The 23,796-nt window shown below is 41.8% G+C and overlaps 1 protein-coding gene across 1 annotated transcript; it reads left to right on the plus strand.

Annotated features, from left to right (window-relative positions):
• The first annotated feature begins 1,638 nt into the window (after positions 1-1,638).
• On the plus strand, positions 1,639-23,776 carry tent4b (terminal nucleotidyltransferase 4B). Its single transcript, XM_020080177.2, has 12 exons — positions 1,639-2,595; positions 15,128-15,251; positions 17,092-17,138; positions 17,810-17,930; positions 18,740-18,847; positions 19,382-19,510; positions 19,830-20,043; positions 20,136-20,262; positions 20,448-20,551; positions 20,688-20,911; positions 21,058-21,204; positions 21,427-23,776. Exons 1-12 carry the CDS (start codon positions 2,048-2,050, stop codon positions 21,583-21,585), a joined length of 2,052 nt encoding a protein of 683 aa, XP_019935736.2. The 5' UTR covers positions 1,639-2,047; the 3' UTR covers positions 21,586-23,776.
• Positions 23,777-23,796: the final 20 nt, after the last annotated feature.

A 23,796-nucleotide genomic window follows, 5' to 3' on the forward strand; every position in this document is an offset into this window, starting at 1 on the left:
GATATCTGACCAGAGACTCTGGGATGTTTTGCATGGTCATTCCTTGGCTAATTAGCAGAAATCCTTATTTCATTTGAATGATTTTGTCTTTCAATCCAGAACAGATAACATTGTGATGTTAAGGAGACGTTTTTCATACATAGTGAAAAATAGTGTGTGGATATGTGGGCATTAACCAAGATTACAAACTTGTTGTCTCATAAACAATAGCTTTAATTTGAACCTTATGTGACATATCATTTAACTAAAGTCAAAGATCCTTGTGTGCTCAGTTATGTTCAGGAAGATTACCCTCCTGGACATTGGCAGGCTGGAGGCCTATCCAGACAAATGCAGCCTGTTGGATGTGTGAGCTCAGCAGAATTGAGGATGAGGTTTATTTTTTTGTTTTACTGTCCTGTTTGTGAGGACTAATGGAACATTCTTTTCATTTAAATGTCCTCTGTGCTAAATTCTTTTGGTTGGATGATTTTGAAAGACTTGAGTTGTGGGAGGTTTTTTCAGATTTTATTTGAGGCGGGTTTTCTTTTATGAAATGTAAGAAATAAAATGTTGCTGGAGTGCTGCAACTTTACTTTTTGTGTCTTATAAACCAATGAGTGTTGGGCACATGTGTACATGGCACAAAAATAAAGAAACAATCAGTCATTCAAACACATGTTGTTTTAACAGTGGATATTACATTGTAAAAAAAACTATTTACAGTCACGCTAAGAATCAATATTCCAACAATACACGCTGTGTTTGTGATTAATACTTGATGTAATTGTTGCTGCATTACATTTCCTAATGTGTTCATTTTGAGTAAAACTGAAAAACCCCAAAAAGCAACACACCCAGTGAGTATGTCAGCACTTGACACTATTACACAGACACAGAGGGTTGCTTCTCCATGACTTCAGATGACATTACATCACATACATTGATTTCCTGTAGACTTACTTTAACTGTAACCATAGTAACTACTTCCTTAACCCTTACCCTAACTTTGATCTAAACCTGAAACATGTCTTCACCTCAAAATGTAATGATTTGTTTCCTTTTTGTCCTCATTAGGAAGACAAGTCCCCATAATGTGACCTTGTTAACAGATTTACACAACATGAGGACTGCACACACATGGATATGATATATTTTAAATTAGTGCAGATAGCATTGGAATAAGAGATCGCCTTGGGAAATTGTCACAACTCTTTAAAAAACTAAGTGTTTCATTAGGCAATACATTGGAACTTATTGTGGAAATGCCTTTTACTAACATCCCTGTGGAGAAGCTACTTTCCCACAGCACACCCATAACTGAGTGTTGTCATCACAATGGTTTGTGATTTGTACCCCACCTAGTACAACATGTACTGAAAGCTACTGGATGTGCATCATGGGTTCAGTGTCAGATTAGAAGTCAGGCAGAGGCACGTGACCTCTGACCTCTGCGATCGGTCCAGTCACAGATCGGTGGGGCTCAAAGCGCAGCACCGAGCCGGAAACAGAACCACCGTGGGCTGGTGGGCTGGGTAGTTGCATCTTTGCATCGTGTCCGCGTTACTCTGATAGATAATAAATGTCACGTCGTTATGTAAGTAAACACTCTTCTCTGTTGCGTAACGACGGTGCCTCCGCCCCTCGACCCGCGCATGCGCAGACGCTGCGTGCGCTCCGCCATTGAGGGAGCCACTATCAGGAGGACGGGGTCAGAGGCACTTCTTCTCCGACCGCCTGCAGCCGCACGCTTCTCCTGCATTCACACCGCGACTCCGGGCTCCAGACGCCGCTTCTCAAAGCCTGACTCGCACTCGTCGTGATTCCCGTGGGTGAATTCGCTCGTCAGCTGCGTGTACCGCCACCACAGAAGACCGAGTGTCTTGTTTCTTTTTAAAACCAGACTGTGATAGTAACGGGCAGCTCAGCTAGCAGCAGCAGCTATTGCGAGGCTTCGGCAGGCTAGCTGACGTTAGCTAGCGCCCTGGCTAGCTAGCTAGCCGCACACGAGCTGAGCAGTGCTCGCTGGTGCGGGCGGGGGGGGGCGGTGTGCCTACAGTGTCGTTTGATGGATCCGAGGATCGCCTGGTTTCAACCAGAACAACGCGGACCCGCTAACAACCTGTGGATGCAGATCTGGGAGACGACCCAGGGGCTCGGCTACTTGCACGTCAATAACAGCTACAGCAGCGGATCGCAGAAAGCTAGCGTCAACGGAGCCGTCCTCGGCAGCAGGAACGGGGCGCTCGACTCCAACACCGCCGGCAGCGGGGAGCCAGGAGCCAGGACCCAGGGGATGTCGACCTCAACGGGGGACGGAGGAGTAACGGAACAGCGGGACTTTATACCTCTGGAAACCAACAACAGCAACTACAACAACCGAGCCCCTGGCAGGGGCGGTGTCGGTGTCGGAGGGGGGCAGCAGCAGGGCAGCGGGGTCGCCGTGCTCTGGAGGGGGCTGACAGACGGACACCCCAACAAAAGGAAAAGAGACAACAAAGCCAGCACTTTCGGATTCAATGCCAGCCTCTTGAACAGCGGCCCCGACACGGGAGGCTACGATGGTTACACCGGCACTCCGTGGAAAGTCAGGAACTACTCGGAGGGAATAGTTGGGTAAGAGAGTTTCTCAATGTCTATTAGATCTGAATCACGTTGCTGGCAGTGGAGGCAGTCACTCTCCTCTCAAGCCCTCGTAGATCACCTTTCTGGAGCTGGTGCACAGGGGGTCCCTCTGTGGGGTGTGTCAGCCTGTTAACAGGACATGGGAACTAGGAGTTGATTCACTGTCAAACACCTGCACGCTGACATAACACATGGGGACCATTGTCAGTCACCACACCCACAGTTGCATAACTTTGTGCACCAAAAATGATCTGTCAAGAAAGGGAAGGGTCAGGGATAAAACATCACTTAGCTTTATTTGGTTGGGTTTAATCAGAGTGCTTGTGGACAAGTCGCATCTGAAGAGGTGTAGAGAAGTTTGTCTTTAAGTTGGCCATTCAACTAACAGCATTGTGGACTTAAAACTTATTAGTCATCCGTACATCAACAATCAATGGTTGTTCTTGTGGTTTTTGGATATATGTTGGAAGGATGAAATTGTTACAGCCCTTTGGGTATTATTATATAAATGAAACGTTGCGGAACAGTAAAGCTTAGTATTTTAATCTGGGCTGACTGATATTGTAGTGTTTATTAATAGGGCTACAAAGGTCGCTGCTTTATTGGTCTTCCTTAAGCCCACATATATTGGCCCTGCAGTTTTTCACAGGAAATCAGCGGCCAGAGTTTAACTGAACTCAAATTCTGTGTTGTGATTGAAGGCATGCAAGTTTGCTATGGGCTTAAGTTTGGTTTTCTATAACATACAAGAAAAAAGTAGAAATATAGTTGTGATACTGATCAGTCAGGTGATTACACTAAAGGACCATAGGACACACTACAGCCCAGGGTAAGACAACATGTTGGTAACCTCACAGCAAGAAGAAGAGTTAATTTGTTTAGTGTATTTGGCAGAACATCCTGAAAAAGGCTTGTAGTTAAAGGTAATAAAACCAAGGATGTGGAGAACAGTACAAAAGCACAGTGCATGACCTCAGCACCCAGTTAACGTTTAGTGAAGATCACCTGCAATCAGGTGGCACCCAGACGTCAGCTCAGTGGTCCAGTTGACCCTTGTGTGATCCCTGATTTATCATTAAGGTCATTTTCAGACATGACCTGTGGGTAAAGTCCAGAGAATTGGGTGCGAAGTTTGCCCAGAATTTTTCTTTCACACATGCACAACGCAGCAGGAGGTTTTCTGCACAGACACGTTCACAGAAGCAACAATTCCTCTGTATTATTCAGGCGAGGGGTGGTGCTGCCGGCTTCATTGATCTGTGATGTTCTCCACCCAATCACTTCTTCCTCCATCAACATACAGACCATACAACCAATGTTTGAATAAAGATCAGAAGAATAAGGTGGCAAGTGGAAAATTACATGGGTGAAACACGTCCACTGTGTTCCTGCTCTCCCACTGCAGTTTTAGAGTGTGGCTTGTGGTAGTATGTACACAATAACTAGTGTTACTGCTCAAAGAGGTGGAGGTTTGGCACATGTCTCCACTGGGACCATGATTACAGTTTTAACCAGCTTAAAGCAGAACTCTTATTTGACTTGAATCAATCGACATCAACTTATTTTTGTATAAAAGTGCCTATACAATGCTTCTGCTTTACTCCATCATGAGGGACAGCCGCTGTCGTCAGCCTGAATGCAAGTGGTAATACTGCATTACAGTGATAACAAGATTTCATTTTGGAAATTGAATCTAGACACTAACAGAAACAGAAATGTATCAAAACAGTGTAATCTATGACTCAATGATCAACAACTTATGGGGTGTGACAGGGCAACACATAGAAGGGAATTCAGGCGTTTTTGGCAGAGGGAAGGTGTGGACCGTACTGAGCAAACAGATGGCTCGATAAAGTGTAAGTCATACAACACAAGTGTTTTATTGATGTTTTGTTACTTACTAATTTTTTTCATTATTGAAAATATTGTAAATAATGGCTCAGATGTATATTTTTTACATTAGGATCCCTACAAAATTGACTATAATATTAAGAAATTATACAATTTGAATAATAATAAATAAAGACATTTTTAACCTCTAACCAACCTGATTTTGTAAGATAATGGTTGTACAATAATGATTCATTAATGGTAGTTAAGTCAAAAGTTTGAAATGATCGTGATATATCCCCCAGCATTACTGTGTCCTTTCCACAGCTGTGTTCTTTTAGACATGACAATTGGATAAAAATATTTTTGTGGCTCTGTTGTAAAGGCCTTTTAGGTGCAGAGATTTGCCCCCTCCCCTAGCTCGTTCTGTTGGACGTGTAAATAAGCAGAACGCCAGAGTGTTTGGCTAATCCTCATTTATAGTAATATGGAAGCCCTGTGTTTGCTTTAAGGACATTCCTTGGTGATTAGCTCGGCTAATACCAGAACCTGAACCTAAGAGCATCGATCACGCTCACCGCCACTGAGGACTCTATGTCTAAACTCACACTGGTACTTCACAATGCCAATGACGCGCCATGGCATTACAAGAAAGCTATTTCAAAATGTATAGACCTACAGGATAGATTTACATATAGCTGTAAAGACTGTGTTATGTTAATTCCACAGTTAAATCTTCCCTCTTAATACATGTTTTTGTGTCGTGGGCGATGCAGTGTGAGAAATGTGAGTGCTTAGTTGCATGAAATATAGTTCTGGTTGATTTACAGATTCACTAAATGTTGCAAAGCAGGAGTGGAAAAGAAGCAATAAAAGATAATAGTCCTGTGGCTGGACGACTGGTGGAGATCTTCCTCGCTAATTACCTTTACTTGGTGAAATAAATAGCTGCCTGCTTGTCTTAGTGTTAGTACTCCAGCAATGTTGCAGGGGTTTGATTGACAGGTGCCTCTTTATGCTTGTGTTGCCTTTTTTGTACTGCTCAACATTGGGGTTTGTGGCATAACTTAAAGGTCCAATGTGTAAGATTTAGGTGAAAGGGAACTATTGGCAGAAACTTAATGTAGAATAATCCTCATGATGTTTTCACTGGTTTGTTTCATCTAAATTGTATGAATTGTAGTTTTCTTTACCCCAGAAAAGGCCCTTTATATTTAAATACTTTATATCTACATTGAGGGAGTCCTCTCTACGGAGGCTGCCATGTTTTTTTACATTAGTCCAGACTGGACAAACTAAACACCTTTTGAGTTTTCATGACAACTGAAGTCCACCACAGGTTCTCTGGCATGTTTGGAAGGGGAGGGTGAGATGAGGGGTGTTCAGCTGCAACATGTAATTTCAACACTAGATATCACTAAATTCTACACACTGTACCTTTAAATGTGTTGTCCCTGTCAGAGTGAGTGACTTGGGGAGCAGGCACATGTAACCCTGAGAATCATTGCTGCAGTTCATGTTAAGAAGTTAAAAAAGGGTGAAGGAGGGGTGTATGTTGAACTGCATTTTTCCATGAGACAGTCTACACTATATTTGGCCATGGGGGTTGGCTAGAGAGACGCAGGCATGTGCTTATTTGTGTTTTATGCTCCTCCAGTCTTTCTGGAACTGAGTAGGTCCAAGCAAACAGCCCACATCAGGATGGAAAAGGACCAGTGTTTATATGCTCCACACGGCTTCACTCCCACAAAACAAAGCCAACCCTCGAAGAGAAACCAGAGCCCCTTCTTTGTCTGTCCAATCAGATCGGGAGCTCTAAGGGAGTGTTTTTTTCCCCCCACGTTTTCTGGCCTTGTAGAGCAGCTATTTAGATTCTTCATAATAGGCACAGGAAGTCAGCGTAGCCTCGGAGAGCTGTGGCCTGTTTCTGCCCCGCTGAACTGTGCTCTGATCTGGTCGTGGATTTTTATTGTGTAGTCAAGATGCAAAATTCCAGTCATTTTACAACAGAGAGGCATTGTGAGAGAATCCATGCAGAGTGATGGTTGGATGTACTATAGAGTCTGTTTTTCTTCATTGGAGCTGGACAGTGTAAACTGATATTTCCAAGTAGAGGCCTAGCTCAGGATAGCAAAGTAAATGTTCGACTTCCTTCAGCTTTGTCACGTAATTTCATTGTAACAGCTTTTAAATGGGGGGGGGGGGGGCACTTGTTGTGTGGTCTGTAGTCATGTTACCAAAAATGACCATGCGTTAAATGTCCCAACACACACACTTTTAGTTAAATTCCCGGAAATGTGGAAACAAGTGAAAATAGCTGACCAAAAGCATTATTGCTTAATTATTAATGGGACAATGCTAATGTTGTGTGTCCCAAGCATGAAATTGTGATCGTTAGTTTGATAATCGAGCTGGTACCAAGATTTGGGCACACCCACCATCAAGCGTTAAGCCTAGTTTATGCTTCTGCGTCGACACCCCACCTACGCCGTAGGTCGACGCATCCCCCTACGCCGTAGCCTGACGTGCACCTCCAAAAAATTCTAACTACGCGTCGCGTTGATGCGGACCGCAAGCGCTGTTGCAGTTGCTTTTTCCGGTTTTTCTTCCTCGTCGTAAAAAACACCTCTGCAAACGTCTTCTCTGTCGCCTGCGCTTCAACATTTGCAATATAAGCATTTGTTCTTCAATGTTGATGAGCTCCAACTCCAAATACAACTGCTCCACCTCGGTCGCCATTGTTTACTGTTGTTTACTTTACGGAAGAAAAAGCGAGGATTCGGCTATAACCACACAAACACACAGCCACACCCCCCTAGCGGCATGGCGGTGAATTGCAGAGCAACGCGTTCCCTCGACGCAGAACTTTGAATGCTCAACGACTGCGTCACGTCCACGGCGTCGACGTGATGCAGAAGCATAAACTAGGCTTTAACGTAATGCTTGTGTGACCAAGTCAGTTTGAGGCTGATGGTTTACTGAGAGATGGTTTTGTTCTTTTAATTTATAGACTTTTACATGAGACTCAAGTGTTTTTCTGTTGTGCACAAGGGCCCCTGGACTTAATTTGTTGGGTCCCAGACACTTCTTCAATCTCCTGCACTCTTTATTTTGCCAACCTGTCTATGAATACAGAAGCATTAGCCTCTGCTCTTTCCTTGTGGCTTCTTCACATTAGTCACACATCTTCACATGCTGTGAAATGTGAAACAATTTGGCCTTTATTGTCGTAATGACAGGGTTGGCCTGCGCTTGATTAATTTTCACAGGGTCTGGTGTTGGCAGCTAGTTTGGAGTGGTGAAGCTGAACATCACTTGCAGGCTAATGAAATGTGTGGTTAATCGCTCACTGATGAGCAGCCCTGGCCCACTGTGTTATTGCCATTTATTGCCGTTGTCTTCTGGAAATTTATGACTCCCAGCACAAGCACAAAGATAGCACCTCTGTGACTGAAGCTCCATTATTAGAACTGTGGTTCATCTAGCTTTTACTGTCTTTGACATCTATGTCACGTTCCCCTCATGATTTCTCTGCTGGCCGGCTCGCTTTTAGCCAAAGCATGTGTAAGTCTATGTGCAGAGAGGAGCGCTCCACATGCTGCTCCTTTGGACTGTAGGTGAAACAGCACGTGTGGGCAGCTATCCATAACTCGGCCTTCCCATGTGTAGTGAGGAATGTGTTTTCTTTTTTTCCCTCTTCCTGTCCAATACAAACCCTCCCCATGCTTCAGACTGAACCAAAGGGCTTTGACAGTTTACATTTTATCGTAGTCCATGTTATTTTTTCTTTTTTTTTTCTTTAGTGATAATGTGTTGCCACAAGATTACATATAACATCACAGTATTACAAAAAGGGGTGGGAATCTCTAGGCACCTCACAATTTGATCCTCATTTAAAGGGCTACAATTCCAGTATCTAAGAATCTCTCATATATATGTTCCTGGATAAATGGGACGTTGCTAATTCTGCAACAAAGAAGTTAAAAGAAACTCTGCATTGTGTGATAAACTGCAGGAAGTACTTTCCTCCTCTCTGTAGCCTGTGTGTCTGTCGGTCTCTGTTGCTCACAAAAACTAATAACCACATGTATGTAGTTATTAATCAATGGTGTCGGATTATGAATCCACATTGTTTTCTGGTCACTTTAACCCTGCTGTCTTGGCTGTGCGTGCCTTGTTGTGTGTAGCAGATGAACTACACGTGCGCACGTTTAAATATGTGCCTCAACTCTAAAGTAAACATCAGTACTGTCCAGGTTGTAATCACTTCTGATTAGTGTCTGTGTTTATTTGTAAAGTGTAAAATGAGCGCAGGTCAGCAGTAGATTGCAGGGAGGACAGGAGATTCTGACACTGTAAAAGAAGGACGGACCCTTAATGTGCATCTGTCCTGATCCTGAAGCAATGGTGGTTATAATTATGCAGCTGCGTGACATTATTAAAAAATGAATGAATTACATCAGAATTACAATCACATTAATCGATTATGTTCTGTCTCTGCATTGATGCAGAGTCGTCCGCATCGTGATGCATTGGAAATACGATTAATTTCCCCACCTAATTACAACTGTCATTTTCTAATGCTATCACAGCAATGAAGAGGAATCTTAAAATGCTAAAATAACATATAAATGAATTGTAAACATTACAATAATTTATGTTGTATTGTTATCAAAATATTAACTTAAAGTACTTGCAGCTAAACAGTAAAATCGTACTAAAAGCTTAAGCCTGCGTCACATGCCTTTGCCAATCTCATAAAACTAAGAAGAGTATCTTACTGCACATGTCAAGAACATTCCAACTGTGGTTTGAAAGTAGTAAAGGGACTGGTGTGACCACATATATAGTCCCACTGTTCCTGTTCCTACAGAACTTTGCTCCATCCCTCAGGCACGAGCATGCCCCCCCCCCCCCCCATATCATTTCATTGATGAAACATTAATGAATCTGCCATCTGCAAGACGCTGACACCTCTGCCTCTGTTTGTTGCTGTTGTCTTTTAAAAAAAAAAAACATGTGTGTGATGCCACTTGTTTGCCTCCTGGCTACTCTGACAACCTGAAGCTGCTGCTGGTCGGTGTAAAGGTTCTGTGGACACAGCAGTGTCACATTACACACACACACACACACACACACACACACACACACACACACACACACACACACACACACACACACACACACACTATTCACTTTTGTTGCGAAAGTTGTTATGGTACAATACTTTAGGATCAGGTGGAAATGGAGTCCTGTTGGACAATTATTTCGCCACAACGGTGTTTCATCACCACCGTTCTGATCTAATGCAGAGCAGTGGAGCATTGCCTCTGCTCAGACCTGGAATTAACATTTGTCTTGAGTGATCTGATCACAAGTGGTCAGGGCTTAGTACAGGTCTGAACGCACCCACGTGTGTCCTCAATGCGTCCCAGGCCACATATGAAGGATCGTCTACTAAGCTGTCATCCTCGCATCCACTACAGACACTAATGAGTTACCAGTCAGTTACCCATTCACAGTCTCACGTTTCAGGCAAGTGTTTCATATGAGCGTTATGTCTCAGCGCTCTTACAGGACGTCCGTTTTTTACGATTTCAAATTCATTTGACAAACACCTTTGTACCTTAGGGCCAACCTTTCTGAACAGTCAGCGAGTGGTGCTCAGTGCAATGTGACTGCAACCTCTCTCTCCTTCATCCTGCCCAACTTAACAGATGGCTCTCGTTCACATGAAGGCATTTCAGCACCACACCCAGTCCTCTCCCTCTTCCTCCCTCACTCTCCATTTTTCTGTTTCACCTCATGATCGAGTCTGGTCCCCGATCTTCTTTCATTTCTCTCAAACTTTACTCAGCTTTCTCCCCCTGGCACATATGCTCAAATTTTCTCTTTTATACCACATTCCCATTCCTCCTCTGTTCAGCCGCCTGGAGGCCAAATTCTGCCTCTCAGAGTGCCTTCATGAGGTGGCTCAGTAGGAATGTCAAGCTTCCTCCTGTGGCTCATTGTAACACACTATTTCATGAAATACTTCATACGGTTGAAAAAAAGCATGAACTCAGAGTAGAGGCCAACTCGGCTAAATAGTAAGAAAAGACATGACTTCTTTATTCATCTAAGATTAGCATATTAAAAAGGTGATTGCTTTGAACTCAGTTGTGTACTGTGGTTTCGAGTTACAGCAAATAATGAGCTGATTGTGTTTTTATATGATGAGGTATATAATGAATGCATAATGCTGTCTGATAATACACAACTCTCTCATTCAGCCTTGGTCACAGTGCTGCAACTATTAATTATGAAACGGATTAAACCCTACTGACACTATTTTCTCTTTCATAGCACCCCTTAATCACCTGTTCCTCATCTGGAAAATTATCTGGCCAAACAATCCTGTACTTAACAGACATAATCTTAATGTCACCGACTGGATCGGAGCCTCTTGTGCAGTATAACAGAAACAGCGATTGGGCAAAAAGTGCAATAGGCAATGACAGCGAGCTGATCAGGAAGCGCCACCCACCGGACTTTGCATACTTGTGTTTAGAGCCAAAACATGCTGCCTACAGATTAAATACGATTTTTTTTCCTGTACCAGTTCTCAGGATTAAAAGATTAAAAAATAGATACATCTGTCATTATGTCTGTGGTCTCCCACGTTTTTTAAAATCAGTTAAGATTAGAAAATCTTGTGTGCAGCAGGAATTATCTGCAAGATCACCAGCAAATATCATCACTGGGATCATTCCAGTAATCATGTCAGAGGGAAATGTTGGGAAAGTAGCAGTGCTTAAGCAGAGATAGTGTTTTTTTTCAGAGTTCTCCTGAAACCTGTTCCACAAGATTACATAACATTACTACAATGCATGCAAGTGGGATAATCTGATTGTGCCAAGGGTACATGTGCTTCCAAGGCAGGCCCAAGACTGAGACTTTATTAGATCCAAAAAAGGTGGGGCATAAGATATTTCATCATATGATGACAAGGGAGCACCAGTGGGCTGTTTTCTGTGAAATGAAACCTAGGGGTTGCTGTTGTGGAGGAGGGATACTCTTCTCTCTCAAATGGGGTCATGACTGTCTAAAATCCCTCAGTTCAATTACAGCAAATGAAATGGATTTAAATAGTAGTTCACAGAGAATTATGTTCCTTCGACCATGAAATTATGACTTATGTGTTTGTAATACAGATTTAGCTCCTGAGTTTCTGTTACTCTTAAATGAAACCTAATGTTTTGTTGGAGAGCTGGAGTCTCTGCTGTGTGCAAAAGGAGGCTTGGAGCAGTTGTCAGCTGCTGTGTTGGATGAGTGACAACAAATACAAACGAAAACATTTTTCCTCCCCATCCTTGAGAAGAAAGAAACAAAAAAAATATTTAGTCATGGATAATTGTGGTACTCTTGTAAATCTATCATCCGAGGCAAACTAGTGTGGGTGGGACATTCAAGGCATGTCATTGTCAGCCTTGTTTGGTCTGTATCTTAAAGGGATAGTTCACCTAAAAATTAAAAATTCACTCAGATGGAGTTTCAGGGGAAAACAGCGTTGCAGCCAAATCCAATACAATTGAAGTGTATGTAGATTCTTCAAACAGAAAAAAACATAACATGCCTCCATGCTGCTTCTGTGGTGTCATCCAAGTGTCCGTAAACCCAGACATTCAAATCCAGTTCGAAACGGCGTCAGCCAAAATGTCCTCTGATATCCTACCAGGAGCTGTGTCAATCAAGTATGGGGAGACATTTTTTGAATGTAACAGGACGTGCGAATGTCATGCAAAATTCTTATCAAATTATTAGTATACTATGTAACAAAGACATGAACCTGGGTTCAGACTTTCAGGTCTGAAGATGCTTCATGTAATGTGAGATTACCACTCAAAGCATTTTGTGATGTAACAAATGCACAAACAACCATAACACAGAGACTCAGTTTGCACTGGCCTTCTGTCATGGTCTGAGCAAAGTTAGTCAATGAAATGAAATCATTCAATTCACTTCACGTCTTTATTTATTTGTGGTCAGCACTCCAAAGATTTCCCCAAGATAAAAAGCACTAAATCATTTAATGAATGTTTCTGTGTGACAGATGTGTTTGTTAAAAAAACCTGCTTACACTTGGAGGGAGAGTTCTGATACATTGTGCAACATATGTTGTGTAGTCGTGGACTGTACGCAATGAACAGCTGTTTCCTCTGAAATGTTTCAGTCATCTGTTCGTCATCATTTTAAGAATCATCCTGCGTTTACATCTAGTGCATTCAAACTTGTTAGCAGTCGGCTGGGCCACATTCACACCAACAATAGAGATGCATTTAATACACCCCCTCAATGAAACCGCTGTCTTGGCACACCCTGAATGCATCGGCCATTGGTCAAAAGTGACTTCTGTCAGTGTTGTGAGAAGCTGTAATGATTAGTAGATCGACGGGAGATTCATAGGTAACAATTTTAGCAGCCTTTTGTTTTCAAGCAAAAAGACAAATATTTTCATGTTTCAGTCTTTTAAATGGTATGATTTGCTATTTTCTTTGTCTTGTAATAACCCATTGAGGGGCATTTTTCATTACTTTCTGGTTATTTGTAGAAGTGATCAGGAAACAATTTGTCACATTGATCAACAATAATAATAACAATTCAAATAATTGTTAAATAATCAGTTTTTGACCATGGACAAGATTATCTTGCTGCAAGTATTTACCATACACGGTGTCGAAATAATCCAGATTTAACCCGTTCCAGGTAGGTCAAGAGTGTTTGTTATTTAAAACCCAGACGCACGCACACGCAGTCCTCATACTGGGGCGTAGTCCAAACAACAGTCGGTCATTGTTAGTAGCTGCAAGTGTTTTTCTTGTCTAACTTTCTGCAAGCGGTATGTTGCCTTACTTTATTTATTAAAAAAGTAGAAGTATCTCTTTAATTCTCTCTTTAATTTGCCAGGGGGAATAAGATTGTTACTGGCCTAATCTGGGATTACATGGCTGTTTGTGTACATGTGCATGTGTGTGCCTGTGCTCTTATTTGTCTGCCCACAGAGACTTGTCCCAGGGTCTATGTGTATGTAGACAAGCTGGTCGGTGAAAAAGTCAGCGCGTGTGGGCAGTGTGACCTGTTCCAAGGACAAATGTGGTTCTCTTACTTGGCCTGCCCTTTTCTTTTTTTAATACTGCCATTACAAGGGGACCCAGCTGTTTTGTTTTTGCTCTGCCCTACAGTTTACCAAAAAGAAATAGTTGTTTTAGGGATGACATTTTGAGTTTTCGGTGTCTTTCTGGACCCTCATGTTTTTTAATTATTAACTTACAACCCTATCAGTATTGGCTAGGCCATATAGCTGCGTGAAGGGATATTTTTCTTGATCTACGTAGTTGCAGAAAATAACCTGCAGACATCAGAAAATGTGATTGCCCAATTTCTCCAAGAGAAGCCTGATAAATGGCTCATACATCACCATGACAGAACACATCAGTCAAACTAATACTCCAACCAGGCGGTGATTTCACTGATGGGCATGAATCTACCTGTACCTCCACAGGAAAGTATTCAGAGAGCCTCTAGAGACACCCCCCCTCCTTTAGTGTAAATTTGTCAAGGGAAGGTTGACCTTTGGCAACACCTTGTTTCACATTCTGCTGTTACATAATATCCATATCTCAGATTTGCTTAGTAAAAAAAAAAAAGTCTTCAATTTGTTTTTCAGCAGACATGGTGAGTTCAGCTGCCTGGAATACTGACACGCCTCTATCACTGCAGAGGGCAAAGTAAAGTTATTTTTTTGCAGCACCAATTTCCATTGGCACCACACATCTCAAAAACCTTTTGGATAATACACCGCCACCGCCAAACATATGTTATTTATGTAATGAGCTTTGATTATTTAGGATACAGGGGGATAAAGAGCAAAAGGAGATAGAGAACATGTCTTCTCTTGCTTAATAAAGTACTATGACAAGGTTTTTCTACGATCTAATTTGGCCCCAAATTGCTCTTCTGCAGTTTCTTTACTTCAGATTAAACTAAGCTACTGCAACTGTAGTTTTGTGTGTAGATGTGTAAGTATAAAGAAAAGATAGCTAGTAGCAGTGGCCTGTCAGTCTGACTCAGTGTGACATCTGTAGCTCTGGCTGTTGGTACTCAGTCTCCATGCAACCAATATTGTTCAATATTGTTCAGACACATGGTTCCTGTGTCTGTTGGCTTAAATCAATGTGGGACATGGATTGTGACTAGACCTCAGTACATGGTACCAGTACCCAATAACCCAGAATTGTCGCTTGACGATGACGCTTCTAATGCGCGACAGACTCAAAAATGAAAAAAAAACAAAACAAATATCTCCTGGTGAAAAAGTGGTGACACACACGAAGAAGACAAGACGTAGGTGTCAAGAGAGTTAATGGTGATAAGAGACACAGAGTCTGTGTGTTCACCTAGCTGCTCCATCTCTCACCTGAATAATGGATTTGCAGCTATTGTGATCGCTCTGTGCATGTGTGAAAGGCAAATTCTCTGCATTTTACCCACAGGTAATTTCTGACCTGCACAACCCTCATAGGACAGCCTGTTAAGCTAATGGAAGGATGATCTATTTAGATAGTTAACAATATCAGTAACACAATCTGACCTATTGTTTTTTTGTCTTTTCCTTCCTCTCCTCTCACCACACTGTCTTCTCTGTGTTGTGCAGGTTAAACGAGGAGATCAATGATTTCTATGACTACATCTCCCCACGACCAGAGGAGGAGAAGATGAGGCTGGAGGTAGTGGACAGAATAAAGGGCGTCATTCACGCCCTATGGCCCAGCGCTGAGGTACGCATCATACCCAAAAATGTATTAGTAGGGTGCGACAGACTTGATTTTTCAATGTGCCCCTGATAAATGGGGTGAGAATTGCCGCCAGCTATTTGCTAAAACACAAATCTTACCTGTAATCTGAAAGCTATGCGATGAGGAACACAATGCATCTCTGGAGGTTATTTTGTTTTGGCAGAAATGGATTTGTGAAATAGATGGTAAACTATACACACTGAACACAATATTTTTTGCCCTGGTTGAGTTCAATAATTTACAACTTTCAGGCACCACTGTTATTATAAGAGCAAGGTTGTGTGTGATATTGACATAATGGCTATAAGCTTCAGCCTTTCATCAAGATTCCTTTTCCGTTATCTTACTGCTGCACAATAATCTTTTTGGGCCATGGTAATCAGTGCCACCTCAGGCATTCGTGCACCCACTGATTTTGATGGTGCTGATAGAGCAGTGTGCTCCGATGTGTGCCTGCTCCAAGCTTTGCAGGTCCTAAATTAAGGAGCACAGCACAGTACCAGTGCTGGCCAGCTTTATTCCTTTTTCCACCATGGACTGAGCATCGGCAATGTGGTCATTCAGGAAATGTGACCAAACACAGTTACAAATATACATTTGAACGAGCAACCAACGTCAATAAAGTCAAGAAAGGCTATTTGGTAGAAGTACGTTCACTTTTTTCTGTCTCTTGCTAGCACTGACACACAGAGACGCACCGACACTGAGTCAGCCAATCACCACATCATTGATTGATACTTTTATTTATGGGTAAAATCTTTCTTCACAATCTTGCATCCATCCTCTGCTTTCTCTCTTTCTGTCTCCCTCTGAAATTTAGGCACACACTGACACACACACACTTAACAAACAGTGCCATTGGATGCACCTGTAAACTCAGACTGGAAAAAAACTAAGATGATATTAAGGTAGTACTGTATCTAATAAGATAGTACTGGTAGTATCATGGCTGGAATGTCTGTATGTCGATGGATGCCATAGCTTCTTGTAGATTTCTATCACATAGATGGTCTCTAGTTTAATTGAGTTTGGACAAGACAACCCTCACCAATGGTACTACTGCCTACTACTGCTTTCCAGGTTTATTGAAGCTTGTCTCAGTAAACTGTCTCATCAAAGCTTCACCATCGTACTTAAACTCTTGACCTTTCAGATATTCATGGCCTGCCAGTGATTGACCACACTTAATGAATGGGTCAAATAAAAGTCTGACTTAGTAGTCACTTTTCACAGAAGCGTTCAGGATTTCCTTTTCATTCGTAAACACGGCTCTACAATCAGCTTAGCCCTGGACATGTGACTGCTCGATGTGGGACACAGGGAGAAGGTGTAGGAGAGTTAAGGAAGGGTCAAGGCTTAAGTCTATTTCTGTTTGGACGCCAATTTTTACATACTCAGCGGGACGTTAAAAGGTGGAAGGTTGAGGATATTTAAGTCACTTCAGTTGCATGCAGATAATTGAGATCAGTGGCTGGAAGGATTTTGTCTCTAAACATCCTTTCATGTTAGATTTGAGTCATGTGATCCATCAGTGAGACACAAACAAGGAATAATAGCTTGTTTCATTGATACCATGTACTCAATTCACTTTCTTTTTCCTGCTGATCAGTGGTTTGTGTACCACGCCTGTGGCTGAATTCTTACATTTGCATCTCGGAGAACAGGTTTTTATATTGGTGAGGCATAGTGGAGGGAAATCTTAAGAAAGCTACCCTGCATGATGATGCACTCCACCCATGTCGTAGTCTAAAAAAAATATTAAAGTGTAAGACTTCTTTTTGCTTATTCTACAGGGTGTAACTGTGTGTATTCTCTCCCTCAGGTCCAAGTGTTTGGGAGCTTCAGCACCGGTCTCTACCTTCCAACGAGGTGAGTCATTTAGTTTCCTCTCTCTCTTTGCCAAACTGTGACTGCTGCCCTATCAAAAACTCAAATATACTGCAGTGCACTTACATGGAGAAAATTCTCTTTCGAACCTATCAGTCATTTTTAAAAATATTATTCTTAGAGAGACCTGTGACCGCTGATAAACCAAGAAACACACAACAATAAACCCCCCTCATACACAGACACGTCACCTGGATTAGTGGACTCTTGACTCTGTACTGAGCACTTTAATGGGACTAATCTGTTTTGTGAATGCATGCATGTCATTGGTTGATGTTTCTGTGTCTCTTTTTTTCTTGGAATTCCTCGCTAAGAGTTATTTATTAATATTCCAGTTACAAGATATAACTGTATAAATATGTTACACTCATGTGTTTTAACACACACAATTATAGGTTAAGCTCTGTCCTAAGGTACACATTGCTTTCTCACTAGAGGGCAGTCAAGTCACGTGTGTCAGTGATCTACCATGAGGAAAAAAACTTTTACTGAACCTAATCTGAACAAAATAATAGAAAATGTCATTAATAAATCATGTGCTTATCACATGGAACATTACAAACTGTTGCTGTGTGAGTGAAACTAGTTATGATCCAACATTGTAATTTGTCTTGAGTAACTTAAGTAATTTGTCTTGTATGTTTTTCCACCAGTGACATTGACCTGGTAGTTTTTGGGAAGTGGGAGACGCTGCCGCTCTGGACACTGGAAGAGGCGCTGCGCAAGAAGAATGTTGCAGATGAGAACTCTATTAAAGTTTTGGACAAGGCTACGGTAGGAATGTTGTCACCTTCACCTGCGTATCTGTCTAGTTGTGCATATATATTGTCTTGTGAATTTTTTTTTCTTCATAATTGCTCCAATAAACATAATTTTCTTAGCTGGAGTGCATTGCTCAGCTTTTAAATGTTTTGCTGTGACACTCTAGTAGCTCCACTGGTAGAATGCATACCACGCCCTTGGTTTGACTCTGGCCTTATACTGCATGTCATCCCCCGCTCTCTCCCATGTCCCATATCTCTTCGCTGCTGTTATGAAAATAAAGTTGAAATGCCCCTCCAAAACTCTTATATATTACATGGATATATAATTTGCTCTCAACTGTGTTTTACTGTACTTTGGAGTTAGTGACATCATAATCATATCATGTAGTGAGCTTGTGAGCGGCTCTTTGCTTTAGATCCCTTTTCACTTCCTTATCATGTTTTTCAAACCCCTCCCAACCGTCTGTAAGTGATTAGTGTTGTTTTGCAACTGTGCATAGATGAGATTTTCCAACCATTTTGAGGTTATTTCATTTAGGAAATTATAGGATTTGCCTAAAGCTATGTTTTTGTCTTTATGTTTCAAGTTTCACTTTTGTTTGGGATTTAATAGAGCAAATTAGCATTTTTAAAACTTTGCTCAAGGATTAGGCAGTAGAACGATTAGATCAGTAAACGTGGATTGTGAACAATTGTGTGTTCTTTACTTACAATGGGCTTAAAGCACTATTATGGATGCAGATATACTTACAAATGCGTTATAGCACTGTGTCAGGTTTGTCGTTCTTCCTCTCTGATGTGTGTAATATGTGTTTTCAGGTTCCCATCATCAAACTGACAGACTCTTTCACTGAGGTCAAAGTGGACATCAGCTTCAATGTAAAGAGTGGCGTAAAGGCTGCTCGCCTCATCAAGGAATTTAAAGAGGTTTGTTTTACACATTCAGGAATCTACACTGCTGTGTGTTCAGGAGCATGTGAAACTTGAGATTCAAAAATAACATATCAGGTTCATATTTTCATTGGCATACGTAGCCATGGTAAACAAAATGTACACAGGTAATATTGTAGCTTGACTGACTTATACTGTAATATCTAATTGGTGCCCTTCTTATAGCATTAAAGAACAAACAAGGGTTGTAAGTGTTCTGTAATTTTACAGCACATTCAAACTAACTTTTAACACAACAGGGAGTTCATTTAATTCAAAAACACTGTTTTAATGGAGATCCTATGTTTTGTTTGTCATATTCAGAGAATTTATTTTATAACACACTTGAACAACATTGTTGACAAGTATGAAAAGCTAAAAGATTTTGCAACATACCAGGTTCTTACATAGAGTATATTGGTAATTAATGGTTCTGGCCATTACAATTTCTGGATGTTTTCCTCTAGAGAGTGCTGTAGACATCTACATCTATTCCTTATGTGCCTCATGTGCCTGTGTTTGATCCTGTAGAAATACCCTGTGCTGCCTTACCTGGTCCTGGTGCTGAAGCAGTTCCTACTGCAGAGGGACCTCAATGAAGTTTTTACTGGAGGAATCGGTTCCTACAGCCTGTTCCTAATGGCTGTCAGCTTCCTGCAGGTCAGACACACAACAGCTCTTCATGATTTTGACAACTTAGCAACTTTGACCATTTGTGTTTAGAGCTTGGTTTAAGTATTGTAGGTATCGCCTTATTTATTCACAGTTTTATTTCTGCATAGCTATAACAGATATAGTGCCCAAACAGAAAACTTTATGTTTTTTAAGATGTACATGAAATAATAGACATCATATACTGAATGTTAACAATGTAAAGACCATCATTTTAGCATAATAGTAATACCCCATAAACACTGAAATTCCCACTCTTTCCCACCACGATGATTCTGACATCCACTCTTGCTGTGTTCTTTTCCAGCTCCACTACAGGGAGGACGTGTGCAGTCGCAACATCAACATCGGTGTTCTGCTCATCGAATTCTTCGAGCTCTACGGTCGTCACTTCAACTATCTGAAGACTGGCATCAGGATAAAAGATGGAGGTTGCTACGTTGCCAAAGATGAGGTTCAGAAGAATATGATGGACGGCTACAGGCCCTCCATGCTCTATATCGAGGACCCACTGCAGCCAGGTAAGAACTGTGCCAAAATAATTTTTTATTTGGCCTTCTATTGTTTTTTTCAGCTTCTCACACAATGTGGCTGTTTGTCTTGTGTCCAACAGACAACGATGTTGGCCGGAGTTCATATGGTGCCATGCAGGTGAAGCAGGCGTTCGACTATGCCTATGTAGTGCTCAGCCACGCTGTGTCCCCCATCGCCAAGTACTACCCCAATAATGAGACTGAGAGGTGAGGAGCTCATTAAAGAATCTGTCAATTACAAGCCCAAGAGAAGAGCCTGATAATGAGCTGTGGCTTGGAATGTCATCTGATTTGGATTAGTGCTTGATCCTTCACATTGTTCTTCAAAGCAGATAATACCTGTACAAACTATAGGTTTACAGTTGTACCTCCTCTTTTTTTTTCTATCGCAGCATACTCGGCAGAATAATCCGGGTGACACAGGAAGTGGATGAATACAGGGAATGGATCCGAAAAAACTGGGTCAGCCCGTCCCAGAATGACCTGCCACTCAACAGTGAGTTCAAATGCCAACATCTAATATCTTTTCAAGTCAGCTTGAAGCTAACATTTTGCCCAAATGTAGGGGAAAACTCAGCCATTGGTGAATCGACCTGACCCTTCGTTTGTGTGCATTTCTCTGTTCTCTTTAGGAAATGACGTCACGCTATTTGAGTCCCAGCAGCTCGATGAGTGCAACAACAACGTTCCAGACGATGACGACGACGACGACGACGATGATGTTGTTGTGGTTCTACCGTCGACCCCCCACAGCAAAAACTCTTCCAACTCCTCTTCTCCATCCCCTTCACTGCGCTCCTCTCCTTCCTCCTCTCTGCTGTCACCATCCTCAACGTCCTCCAGTTCCAGCGATGCGGTCAGTCTATCACACACACACACACACACCTTTCAAATATTGCTATATGCACTTATCTGTAGCACTTGAAGCTTCACGAGTAAAAATATTACTTAAAAATATCTATCAAATAATTATAAATTATCCATTTCTTTGGTTTTTCCCAGGACTCTGATGGCACACCGTGTAAGACAGCCAAGCAGCAGTCTGGCCGTGGCTCCAGCGCCCACAGAGAAAAGTCGGCTGCCGTCAGTAATCACCGAACACAGTGCCACAATACCAGCACTCCATCTGGAAGCAACAAGGGAGGAAAGGTGCCGTCAGCCTTAACTTAACCATACACATGTAACACATGCACTAGATGAAAAATAAACAGACAGGCTAACTTTGATGAGTCTGTACAAATAGTTTCAGAGAGTTTGAACACATTGGGTGTTTTTTTCCATGTTAAATAAATAGCTAACTTTCAGTCTATACAGTATTTAATACCGTAATCTTGCAGACATACTGATCTGGTTTTTGTGCTCTGACCCCAGGCCAGGATGTCTCGCTCCCACCACAAGAGTGGCCACCACGGGCAGCAGAGCTCCTCCTCCAGCACCAAAAGTCATCCGAGCAACAAGCCACATCACCAGGGCAACAGCAAGAAGAGGAAAAATGTCCGGGACTCTACACAAGACGATCTCTGCAGATAGGGGTGACCTCGCCTGGCCCTCCCCAGTCCCCCCGTCCTCGTCTGCAAACTGACTGCCTGTCATGTCCCACTTCTGCTGCCAGACTCCAGCCTCAGGAGGTTGTTAGTAGTATTATAACCTCTTCAGCGTCTGTCTCTATCAAGCTTTTTGAGATGACAAGCAACTATTTCTAGCAGAAAAAATAAGAACAAAAAAAAAAGAATCGTTATAGGAAATGGGGTTTAATTTCTTGGACCTGAACTGAAATCGCAAAGGATAAATGTTCATTTGCTTCCCTACAGCTTCTTTTAAGGAGCAGTTTTCTTTCCCTCAGTCAGCACCAACATAACATGCCTCTTGCGCCTCCTGCTGTCCAGGAGTAGAGAGGTTGTTTGTATGGAATATACTCTGGAGTGAAACCTGGAGCTACTGGCTGGAAAAATAGGATAAAAAATTTTATCCCCCCAAAAAAAACGCAAATGGCTTAAAATGTATCAAAAACAGAAATGTTATGTTTAACAACAGAAAAATATGTACACAGATTTTTTTAAAGATGGTAACAAATGCAATCAGTGAGAGTGAGACATAACTTATGCATGAGAATTTCTTTTTGTTGGTTGATTTTTCTGTGGGTTTAATCTGTTTTGTCTAAACAGGTTATACAAGGATTTGTACAAAAACGCACCAGAAAAAAAAAATGTTTGAAAAATACAAGTAAGAAAAGATTGTTTATTATGACGTTTTTACAAGATATACCGATTGAAGACATGTAAACATGCACATCTTGCGCCTGCAGCTTTTCGGCCAAAGCCGAGAGCTGGTTCGGGTCCCATTGCCAACATGAATCATCAGCATCTACTTTTATTCTCGGTTGCTCTCTGTGAGTGTGCTACAGTGTTAAAAAGAATTTAGCCTTGGGTGAGCCAGTGCTCGCATACAGCCCTAAAGATGACTGGTTGAGAGATCGTCATCTCGTCTCAATAGCACAGTCACACCAGTGTAGAGGCTTTAAGACAACAGGTTTAAATCCATATGGGGGTGAAAATGGTTTTATTGAAAAATCCTACACTTGAAAAAAAAAATTGTGTTAAAAATACAACTGTGGATGATGATCTGTTCCTTCGGCAATTTGCCGACTACAAAAATCATTTGTATTTGTTAAATGTATTTATTTTTTTATTAATTATATGAACATAGTATGGATAAATGTATTATTAACATTAGAGCCCATATCTTTTTGAGTCCTATATTTGAAATAGGATATATTTGGGGAGGTGGGCTGGAAACTGGTATATTCAGGTACAGTCAAAATACCACCTTTTTATTTAATTGGGTTGTTTTTCGTTTGATTTTTCTTCCGTGACAGTTGAGTGACCAAGTTACTTTGAAAAGCTTGAGAGAGACCACTTTGTCCTACAGTGACAATTGTATTTTTAATCTGTGGCTGGTCTACTTACTTCAAAAGGGAGCGGATTGTTGTTTTTTTTTAATTTTAATTTTATTTTATAAACTGTCACAGCAACACAAATACATTCAAAATGTCGACCCCCTTCTGTCATTGCAGCTACAACACCTATCCTGTAGATGGAGTCATTGCTCTTGAGTCTTGATCCACACAGAGTTTGGGCTTGTATACTGCATTTGGACGGGTTTATCTCTGCATCGTTTCTTTCTGATAATACCCTGATAGATTTAAAGTGATCGGGCAGCTGCACATAGAGAACCCAATAAGCTGGGTGCTTGCTGGAGGGAGTGACACACCAAAGCACAGTGCAACCCCCTGTCCATCTTTACCTTTTGTCCCAGACATGACAAGAACCACCCACAGTGAAAACTGGTAGCCAGCAATAACTACCCACCTGATGATCACTTCAATGGCTGCTGCAGCTGCACAGTGTCCATCATGTCCCGTGTTTTAAGACAGTGAAGCACATTAGACTTGCAGCCCATTACGATGGTGTTGAAATGTTAAGGTTCCGTGCCCCTTCCCATCATCCCCCAGTGCTACAGCTGCGGTCTAAATGCAGTATATAAAGGCTGGTCTTGTGGTAGGCAGGACTAGGAGAAAGGTAAAGTTAGCAGCACCACCTGAATGTCCACTGACCATTTCTTCTTCACTGTAGGAAGACTTCAAACCCAACTGTACTCATCTGAAACGTTGTTTCTCTGCAGCTATTACAATCCATGCAATAAAAAAAAACAGTACAATGAATCCACGCGTGCGCTCACTGT

Source organism: Paralichthys olivaceus, chromosome 1, assembly GCF_024713975.1.
Source record: "Paralichthys olivaceus isolate ysfri-2021 chromosome 1, ASM2471397v2, whole genome shotgun sequence".
In the NCBI taxonomy this organism is placed as follows: domain Eukaryota; kingdom Metazoa; phylum Chordata; class Actinopteri; order Pleuronectiformes; family Paralichthyidae; genus Paralichthys; species Paralichthys olivaceus.